The sequence below is a fragment of the Bicyclus anynana genome, chromosome 25 (genome assembly GCF_947172395.1).
Source record: "Bicyclus anynana chromosome 25, ilBicAnyn1.1, whole genome shotgun sequence".
NCBI lineage: Eukaryota > Metazoa > Arthropoda > Insecta > Lepidoptera > Nymphalidae > Bicyclus > Bicyclus anynana.
The window spans coordinates 9,034,963-9,046,579 of NC_069107.1; the positions used below are offsets into that span (position 1 = coordinate 9,034,963).

The 11,617-nt window shown below is 41.3% G+C and overlaps 1 protein-coding gene across 1 annotated transcript in view; it reads left to right on the plus strand.

Moving 5' to 3' along the window:
• Positions 1–10,738, plus strand: part of LOC128199500 (extracellular matrix protein A-like) — a 12,896-nt gene extending 2,158 nt beyond the window's left edge. The window contains exons 3-6 of the mRNA XM_052889434.1: positions 3,688–3,814; positions 5,987–6,044; positions 6,098–10,643; positions 10,721–10,738. Coding sequence (XP_052745394.1) covers positions 3,688–3,814; positions 5,987–6,044; positions 6,098–10,643; positions 10,721–10,738 — 4,749 coding nt within the window. The remainder of the gene's footprint in view (positions 1–3,687; positions 3,815–5,986; positions 6,045–6,097; positions 10,644–10,720) is intronic.
• Positions 10,739–11,617: the final 879 nt, after the last annotated feature.

Below are 11,617 nucleotides of genomic sequence, written 5' to 3' on the forward strand. Positions count from 1 at the left end.
ATGGGGCGTTTTTCAGGGATCCGCAAAACCGCAAAAAGGGGTCGTGAAGAAACCGAAAGGGGTGTGGATTTTCATCCTCCTCCTTACAAGTTAGCCCACTTCCATCTTAGATTGCATCATCACTTACGATCAGGTGAGATTGCAGTCAAAGGCTAACTAGTTTGTAAAAAATAATAACTGTGTTTAAGAGCGCGCAGCACGTCGGTACGATATGGATAAAATTCGAAGCGCAAGCGAGACGGCGAATTGCTCATGCGTCAATCGCTCCGTGACTTTCACGTGAGTGAAAAGCACGGAGCGATTGACGCACGACGCAAATTTTATGACGTGAGCGCCAAATACCATTTTTACCTATACAAAATAAAAATTTAAGAAAGTAAGTTTGCTTTTCCTGAGATTGAAAGCAAAATGTGAGCAAAACATGAATTTTTAAAAAAAATAAACTATCGAGAAAAGTTTTACAAATTGTGTATTTTGTATATTCATAACGAAGCTAACACTTTGAAATATCATTTACCCAAACATCAGGCTCCTAACTTTTCCAGAATCTGAGATCCAGAACCATTTGTAACCACCAAATTACATATTGCACACTCTTAAAAAATAAATATTAATTTTAATAAATTAACATTAAATTATTGTTTTATAGATATCCTACACTCCGAGTCTACCAAGTACCGCTGGGGTTAGGTCTCGACAAATTTAACAAGCTAAGCGAAAAAAAGAAAAGAAATTACGTTATTTTTGAAATAAGCGCAGGTTTCAGCAAGCTGTATTATTATTACAATTCTGTAGCTGATTTTCAATTTACGTCGAAATTTCAAGATAATTTTCAGGTAAAACTATATTTTGTTTTAAGCGCAGATTGTAACGAATTTGCCGGGTGTGATAAGAAGGTAAGGGGGCAAAGAAAAGCGTGTTTATCGATCGCCGTTTACTGTTCAACTGACTTAATAGTTAATTACCAAATACATTGGGTTAGTAATGTGTTCTTAAGTTGTTAATTGTTAGTGTGGCCTGCACGCCACATGTGCATTGTGCAGGCCACATGTCGGGTTACATTTTGGTACGTTATAAACTTATGGATAATCTACGAACTAAATATTAATGTGGATACGCTAATAATAAATAATAATATTTGTATGGATAACACTACAAGAACACGCCTAGAGTGTAAACTATATCACACTATCATAGTACAATATGATTTATGTGCGGTAAGTTGAAACAGCCGAGACGATATTGCAGCTCGAGCCGAAGGCGAGTGCTATAATAAGGATGCAGAGGCTGTAATTATCAAAGCGCACGTATGTCATACGACGTTTTATAACGCATTTGCGAGGAAACACACTTTGAACGGTTTCTGAAAATTAATTTGCATATTTGCCTGTTTTCCATATACGCTTGTCATTTGCACAGATAGCGAAGTGCGTGCATTTTTTAGGCAAATGCACCAGACATTTCTGTTACAGACAAAAGGTTGTCATATATTGTCAAAATTATAAAAATTAAAGAATTAAATGTTTATTTATTATATTTTATCTCACAAAGTTAATTTTATTCATAAAATGATGAGCACTTTGCTGACATAATAACTGTTTGCTAAGATTTTAAAAAGTACCGGACGGATTAGACGGATGATAAAGGTTTTGTGATACATTAGGCACATAATTATTTTACATTACATTACGGCAAGTGTGCGTAATGACATACATTACGATAATGAAATTGGTGAAATAAGAAATACTTTACGAGCAAATGTGTTACAAAATTCTTTACATTATAGGAAGTTATGATGTTAACTGAAAATTCATTAATGATAAGCGACTTTGTCCGTGTGAAATTTAGTTTTTGACAAATCCGTCGGGAACAATGAATTTTTCCGGGTTGAAAAGTAGCTTATGTGTTAATCCAGAATAAAAGGAAATGGTCCAAAATTGTATGGAGCCCATGATCAGTCATTGTACCCTGGCGGAAATAAAAGAAAATATTTTTTTTAATCATTTTCGATTATACAAATCTACGAATAACTTTAATTCTTTCGAAATAATATTCATTCTCTCCCAAGAAATAATAATAATATAATAATAATTTATTTATTTCAAGCTTCAATAGGCTCATAATTGTGTTAGTAAAAATAGAATGTGTTAGTAACTTATAAACTATAGCAAACTTATTCTATTAAATATATCGTACTAGTAATATGTGTGTCACTGCCGCTCCAATCCATTTGACATGGAACAGCAGTGATTCACATATTTACAGTCCAACCTGCTCGCAATCATTGCAAGAATGCTGTTGGTGCCGCCCCGCACCCTGCGCACCAAGGATCCACAACGTTTGCGCATTGTGGCGTAAAAACAGTCGACACGCGCATCCGCGAACATCCCCGATGCGCTACAAAAGCGGGGCAACCCCATCAACACCCTGAATGCGTTGTTGTATTGTACACGGAGAGCGTTATAAGATTTTTGAGAGTATTTGGCCCACAGACTGCACGTGTAGAAGCTAGTGCAGTATGCTCTGAACAAAGTAATTTTAACGGCATAGGAACACCGCGCAAACCTGCGGGCCAGCATATTAGCTCTTACTGATAACGCTCTCCGTTCTCTCTCGATATCAGTGTCAGTATTGTGAAATGATGTATTACTATTATAAGTAGCAATGGCGGATTGATGACGTCTTAGTCGTTTTAACATTTGCTGTCAAATGTCATGTCATAGTTGCTTTATATAACTTGATATATAACACATATTTATATATAATGTTTTCTGTGATATAACTCATAAACATGGGTTTTAATTTTATTTATTTCTGTTTATTTAGTGATATTTATTCACTTATTTAGATTTTTACAAATACCCTGTATTTTTTAAATTTTAATGATACGGGGTAGAGTGGACCTGAAACGGACCATCTCCTTTATTGCCATTTCAAATTTCAGCCAAATCGGTTCAGTAGCAGCGGTGCAAAGTAGTAATAAACACACACACTTTTTCTTTTTTTTATGCGATATAGGCTAGCGCTTGACTACAATGGGGATGATGACTAGGTTTGAATATATTGATTTTTATGATACATTCAGGTAAATAAGGTCAATGTTAACTAGTTTATACATAAAAAGCAAAGATTGTCTGGATATTTGCAAAATAAATGAGATTATAAAATTTTAAAATCTAATAAAAATCTTTTATCGTAATTAGATAAAAATTCATACAGTTTTAGCTTCCTTACATTAAATGTAACATTTTTCAGTAAATGAACTATAAAAATTTTTTCAGTAAATGCACAAATAACAAAGATATTAGTAATTTTGTTTGAACGCCCATACAAACCTAACAATCAGCGAATCAACGACGTCACTAAATCGTGCCATTTTGTATGGAGCGTTTTTCAGGGATCCGCGGCAGCGCCGCAAATCTGACCCTTTAAATCCCTGTAGCTCCGAAAATAATGATCGCAGATACCCTGTTACTTTTACAAAATTGCTTTACTATTAGCATACTCTTAATTTATATACAATTTAAAAAACTGTCATCATCCCTAATGTCTTTGTTGGAGCGCGCTTACCTAGAAGATGCCTATTCACTCTGGGTTTGAAGGTGTTCAAATTATAAGTAGTTATACTTACACACAAACTTTCGCCTTTATAATAATAGTGTTTTATGATAAATATTGATTATTCAGATCGTAATCGAAGCAGTGGGCGGAAAAGACGCAGTTGGCTACGCTTTTCTGACTATAAAGAAAGTGGCCATACTTCATGGGACGAAGTGTATTGAAGCAGCCAAACAAGTCTCAGTTCCACCACCAGGTAATATACTAGTAATCAACATGACAGCCGTGATAGCCCAGTGGATATTATAGCCTCCGGTCCGGAGGGTGTGGGTTCGAATCCGGTCCGGGGCATGCACCTCCAACTTTTCAGTTGTGTGCATTTTAAGAAATTAAATATCACGTGTATCAAACGGTGAGGGAAAACAGATACCTGCATACCAGAGGATTTTCTTCGTGTGTGAAGTCTGTCAATTCGCATTGGGCCAGCGTGGTGGACTATTTATTACCCCTCTCATTCTGAGAGGAGACTCGAGCTCAGCAGTGAGCCGAATATGGGTTGATATCAATCGAATCAATATATCATCTATATCTACTATATTATGAGAGTAGAAATCATATAATTTATATAATACGAATGTATTCATATAATTATATGAAGATATTTTGAAATTTTTTGTTGGGGTTGCATTAAATAATCGATACTGAAGCTAAAAATATATATTTTTTCGGTTTTATGTCTGTCTGTCTGTCCGTGTTTTTTTGTTATTCGGGCATCACGTTGAAACTACTGAATGAATTCAAATGAAACTTGGCACGGTTTAAGACCATAATACGGAGAAACTTTTTATTGTGAAAATGAAATAGGGGTTGAAAGTTTGTATGAAAAGTGCTTCATTTTGAGAGTTATAGTTTTAAAAATTTGTTCGTCAATCATGAAAAAAGTACGAAATATAATTATTTAAAAAAAAATAAAATTCAACCCATAAAGTGGTGAAATAGGGCTTGAAAGTTTACATTGATTTTCACGCAGACGAAGTCGCGGGCGTCCGCTACTAATTTATAGAATATGAATGTATTCATATACTTATATTAGCTGTGACGTCACACGGGTCTCAGCTGAAAATCAGCGCCGTGTATTATGCTTGCATGTAGTTCACGGCACATGCTGAGCTGTACACCCTTTCTTTTTAAGGTTTACTGACTGTCTATAACTTTTAGATATAAATAAATTTATGTTCTTTCTTTCAAATCCTGTGAATGTACTTTGAACAAAGTTAACAATAAATAAAATTGAAAATTTTGAAAATCCTTCTAATGTTCATGACATTAGAAGGATTTTCAAAATTTTCAATTCACACTTTCGATAAAGTCCTCAATATTCTCTTTCAGGGCGCTTTCATTTGAGAAACTCGAGTATATTTGCAGACATTTGGTTACCCCCACTTTCACCCCCACAACTTTTAAACGTCTCAACCGATTTTCATCAAACATATCTAAGAACACTCGCACATAAGTCACTTTCATACAAAACAAACTAAATTGAAATCGCTTCATCCGTTCGGGGGCTATGGTGTGCCACAGACAGACTGACAGACAGACAGACACGTCAAACTTTCCGAATTAGGCCAGCGCGGTGGGCTAATGGCCTAACCACTTTTAGTCTGAGTTGAGAGTTCAGACTCGTGACTGACTCCGAATATGTTGATGATGATCATAATGATAAACTAGATGACTTAAAATCAAAAATCATTTATTTCAAGTAGGCTCAGTTTACAAGCACTTTTGACACGTCAGTTGACTATTTGTAAAGATTCTACCACCGGTTCGGAAGGCAGGTCCTGCTGAGAAGATACCGGCAAGAAACTCAACAGTTGCTCTTTTGAAAAAGTCATACAGTATTATAATTTACAATTGATAACAATAACTGTTTACATTTCTTATAGTTTTACTTTCTGTGTGAAGGTGGAAGCTGATCCAACGGCCTCCAAGCATCTTTATCATTAAGGAACTCATCAATGTTGTAGTACCCTCGACTAAGTAAATGTTTTTTAACACATTGCTTAAAGCTATGCATTGGCAGGTCCATCACAGTCTTGGGGATCTTGTTATAGAAGAGTACACCCAAACCTACAAAAGATTTTTTTACTCTTTGGAGACGATATGCAGAAATAACTAACTTATGCCCGTGTCTAGTAAGACGTGGGTTTAGATCTCCTTTTCGTTTGTACAAATTAATATTTTGTCTTACATATACTATACTGTTATATATATATATTGACAGGCTACTGTTAGTATACCTATTTCTTTAAACTTTTGACGAAGGGACTCGTCACTCGTCGTCGGGACTTTTCGTTTTATTTCATCGATTTATTTGTTTGAAAGTTATTGTCATAAGTTAAATTACGTTAAACTATTGTTTCCTCCACAGATTTCGTTCAAGAGTATTTTGTGTACGAAACGACAAAAGCTCCGCCGCCAGCTGGTGTGTCAGTAACAGCAGACCCATCACCATCGACAACTGCTCCGTGTAAAACAACAGACCCACCACCATCTACAAATGCTCCGTCACTAACAACAGACCCACCACCATCAGCAACTGCTCCTCCAGAAACAACAAACCCACCCCCATCAACAACTGCTCTGCCAGAAACAACGGCCCCATTACCTTCGACTACTGCTCCGCCACAAACAACAGACCTAGCACCATCAACAAATGCTCCGTCAGAAATAACAGACTCACCACCATCGACAATTGCTCCATCAAAAACAACAGACCCATCACCCTCGACAACTGCTCCGCCAGAAACAACAGACCCATTACCATCGACAACTGCACCGTCACAAACAACAGACCCATTACCATCGACAACTGCACCGTCACAAACAAAAAACCCACCACCCTCGACAACTGCTCCGTCAAAAACAACACATTCACCACCATCAACAACTGCTCCATCGAAAACAACAGATCTACCACTATTGCCATTTGCTCCGTCACAAACAACAGACTCACCATCTGCAACAACTGCTTCGCCAGAAACAACAGACCCACCACCATCAACAACTGCTCCGACAGAAACAACAAACCCACCGCCATCAACAACTGCCCTTCCAGAAACAACATACCCATCACCAACAACAACTGCTGCGTCAGTAACAACAGACCCACCACCATCGACAACTGCTCCGTCAGAAACAACAGACCCACCACCATCGACAACTGCTCCGTCAGAAACAACAGACCCATCACCATCGACAACTGCTGCTTCAGTAACAACAGATCCACCGCCATCAACAACTGCCCTTCCAGAAACAACATACCCACCACCATCGACAACTGCTCCGTCAGAAACAACAAACCCATCGCCATCAACAACTGCCCCTCCAGAAACAACATACCCACCACCAACAACAACTGTTGCGTCAGTAACAACAGACCCACCACCATCGACAACTGCTCCGTCACAAACAACAGACCCACCACCATCGACAACTGCTGCTTCAGTAACAACAGATCCACCGCCATCAACAACTGCCCTTCCAGAAACAACATACCCACCACCAACAACAACTGCTGCGTCACAAACAACACACCCACCACCATCGATAACTGCTCAATCACATACAACAGACCCAGCACCATCGACAACTGCTGCTTCAGTAACAACAGATACACCGCCATCAACAACTGCTCCGTCAGAAACAACAGACACACCACCATCAACAACTGCTGCTTCAGTAACAACAGATCCACCGCCATCAACAACTGCCCTTCCAGAAACAACATACCCACCACCAACAACAACTGCTGCGTCAGTAACAACAGACCCACTACCATCGACAACTGCCCTTCCAGAAACAACATACCCACCACCAACAACAACTGCTGCATCAGGAACAACAGACCCACCACCATCGACAGCGGCTCCGTCAGAAACAACAAACCCACCACCATCAACAACTGCTCCGTCACAAACAACAGACCCACCACCATCGACAACTGCTGCTTCAGTAACAACAGATCCACCGCCATCAACAACTGCCCTTCCAGAAACAACATACCCACCACCAACAACAACTGCTGCGTCAGTAACAACAGACCCACCACCATCGACAACTGCTCCGTCAGAAACAACAGACCCACCACCATCGACAACCACTGCTTCAGTAACAACAGATCCACCGCCATCAACAACTGCCCTTCCAGAAACAACATACCCACCACCAACAACAACTGCTGCGTCAGTAACAACAGACCCACCACCATCGACAACTGCTCCGTCAGAAACAACAGACCCACCACCATCGACAACTGCTGCTTCAGTAACAACAGATCCACCGCCATCAACAACTGCCCTTCCAGAAACAACATACCCACCACCAACAACAACTGCTGCGTCAGTAACAACAGACCCACCACCATCGACAACTGCTCCGTCAGAAACAACAGACCCACCACCATCGACAACCACTGCTTCAGTAACAACAGATCCACCGCCATCAACAACTGCTCCGTCAGAAACAACAAACCCACCACCATCGACAACTGCTCCGTCAGAAACAGACCCACCACCATCGACAACTGCTGCTTCAGTAACAACAGATCCACCGCCATCAACAACTGCCCTTCCAGAAACAACATACCCACCACCAACAACAACTGCTGCGTCAGTAACAACAGACCCACCACCATCGACAACTGCTCCGTCAGAAACAACAAACCCACCGCCATCAACAACTGCCCTTCCAGAAACAACATACCCACCACCAACAACAACTGCTACGTCAGTAACAACAGACCCACCACCATCGACAACTGCACCGTCAGAAACAACAGACCCACCACCATCGACAACTGCTGCTTCAGTAACAACAGATCCACCGCCATCAACAACTGCCCTTCCAGAAACAACATACCCACCACCAACAACAACTGCTGCGTCAGTAACAACAGACCCACCACCATCGACAACTGCTCCGTCAGAAACAACAGACCCACCACCATCGACAACCACTGCTTCAGTAACAACAGATCCACCGCCATCAACAACTGCCCTTCCAGAAACAACATACCCACCACCAACAACAACTGCTGCGTCAGTAACAACAGACCCACCACCATCGACAACTGCTCCGTCAGAAACAACAGACCCACCACCATCGACAACCACTGCTTCAGTAACAACAGATCCACCGCCATCAACAACTGCTCCGTCAGAAACAACAAACCCACCACCATCGACAACTGCTCCGTCAGAAACAACAGACCCACCACCATCGACAACTGCTCCGTCGGAAACAACAGTTCTACCACCATCGACAACTGCTCCGTCAGAAACAACAGACCCACCACCATCGACAACTGCTCCGTCGGAAACAACAGTTCTACCACCATCGCTAACTGCTCCGTCACAAATAACAGACCTACCACTATCATTAACTGCTGCTTCAGTAAATGCAGACCTACCACCATCGACAACTGCTGCGTCAGTAACAACAGATCCACCGCCATCAACAACTGCCCCTCCAGAAACAACATACCCACCACTATCAACAACTGCTGCGTCAGTAACAACAGACCCACCACCATCGACAACTGCTACGTCACAAACAACAGCACCACCAGCATCGACAACTGCTCAATCACATACAAAAGACCCACCGCCATCGACAACTGCTCCGTCAGAAACAACAAACCCACCACCATCAACAACTGCTCCGTCAGTAACAACAGACCCACCACCATCGACAACTGCTACTTCACAAACAACAAACCCACCACCATCGACAACTGCTGCGTCAGTAACAACAGATCCACCGCCATCAACAACTGTCCTTCCAGAAACAACATACCCACCACCAACAACAACTGCTGCGTCAGTAACAACAGACCCACCACCATCAACAACTGCTCCGTCAGTAACAACAGACCCACCACCATCGACAACTTCTACTTCACAAACAACAAACCCACCACCATCGACAACTGCTGCGTCAGTAACAACAGATCCACCGCCATCAACAACTGTCCTTCCAGAAACAACATACCCACCACCAACAACAACTGCTGCGTCAGTAACAACAGACCCACCACCATCGACAGCTGCTCCGTCAGAAACAACAAACCCACCACCATCGACAACTGCTGCGTCAGTAACAACAGACCCACCACCATCGACAGCTGCTCCGTCAGAAACAACAAACCCACCACCATCGACAACTGCTGCGTTTGTAACAACAGACCCACCACCATCGACAACTGCTGCGTTTGTAACAACAGACCCACCACCATCGACAACTGCTGCGTTTGTAACAACAGACCCACCACCATCGACAACTGCTGCGTTTGTAACAACAGACCCACCACCATCGACAACTGCTGCGTTTGTAACAACAGACCCACCACCATCGACAACTGCTGCGTTTGTAACAACAGACCCACCACCATCAACAACACCTCCTCCAGAAACAACATACCCACCACCAACAACAACTGCTCCGTCACAAACAACAAACCCACCATCATCGACAACTGCTGCGTTTGTAACAACAGACCCACCACCATCGACAACTGCTGCGTTTGTAACAACAGACCCACCACCATCGACAACTGCTGCGTTTGTAACAACAGACCCACCACCATCGACAACTGCTGCGTTTGTAACAACAGACCCACCACCATCGACAACTGCTGCGTTTGTAACAACAGACCCACCACCATCGACAACTGCTGCGTTTGTAACAACAGACCCACCACCATCGACAACTGCTGCGTTTATAACAATAGACCCACCACCATCGACAACTGCTACTTCACATACAACAGACCCACCACCATCGACAACTGCTCAATCACATACAACAAACCCACCATCATCGATAACTGCTCAATCACATACAACAAACCCACCATCATCGATAACTGCTCCGTCAGAAACAACATACCCACCACCAACAACAACTGCTGCGTTAGTTACAACAGATCCACCGCCATCAACAACACCTCCTCCAGAAACAACAGACCCACCACCATCGACAACTGCTCCGTCACAAACAACAAACCCACCACCATCGACAACTGCTGCGTTTGTAACAACAGACCCACCACTATCGGCAATAGCTCCGTCACAGTCAATAATAATAAACTATCTACTACAAATAGCTCCGCCGCCAGCAATAGGTTCACCAATAACAACACCGTCAATAATAATAAACTATCTAACTGTACCAATGGCTTTTCCACCAGCATCATCAATAGGCGCTCCCTCTTCAATAATTCAACTTGCACCAGGTCTTAACGGTAATTAACTAATTCTAATATTATACCTTTTTACATTTTATTTATTTGTACAGATATTATAATTAAGACTTGAAAGTTATACGAGCATTAGAAAAATATCCATCCAAATATCCACCCACAACATACTTCGCGTGGGATTCAGTTTTATACTTATGTATAAATCTTGAAAAAAAATAGAAATATGTATAATACTAGCTGACGCCGCGCGGTTTTACCCGCGTGGTTTCCGTACCCGTAAGAATACGGGGATGATATATACCCTATCGCCTTCCTCGATAAATGGGCTATCTAACACTGAAAGAATTTTTCAAATCGGACCGGTAGTTCCTGAGATTAGCGCGTTCAAACAAACAAACAAACCAACAAATAAACTCTTCAGCTTTATAAAATTAGTATAGATAGATGTTTAATATAGATTTCTGTAAAGTATGAGTTAGTTTTATGTGCATTTTCGAAACCTTAAAGTAGATGGTCCATATAAGTTTTCTGCTTTTGCATTGGAGACCTAAAAGTCCTCTCGACTCACACACAAAATCTTATTTCGTTTTAATAAAGTTTTTTACTTATGTTTACAGGTATTTATCCACAAATAGCTCTAGCTCCACCACCAGCGACAATAGGCGTTCCTTCGTCAACAAAACGACTTCCACGAAGTCTAAACGGTAATTGACTACCTTTTTTTAGTCTATAATTAAAAGTTATATACCTAAGCTTAAAACAAGCATCCACGAGACTTCGCGTGGAGCTCAGTTACATCAT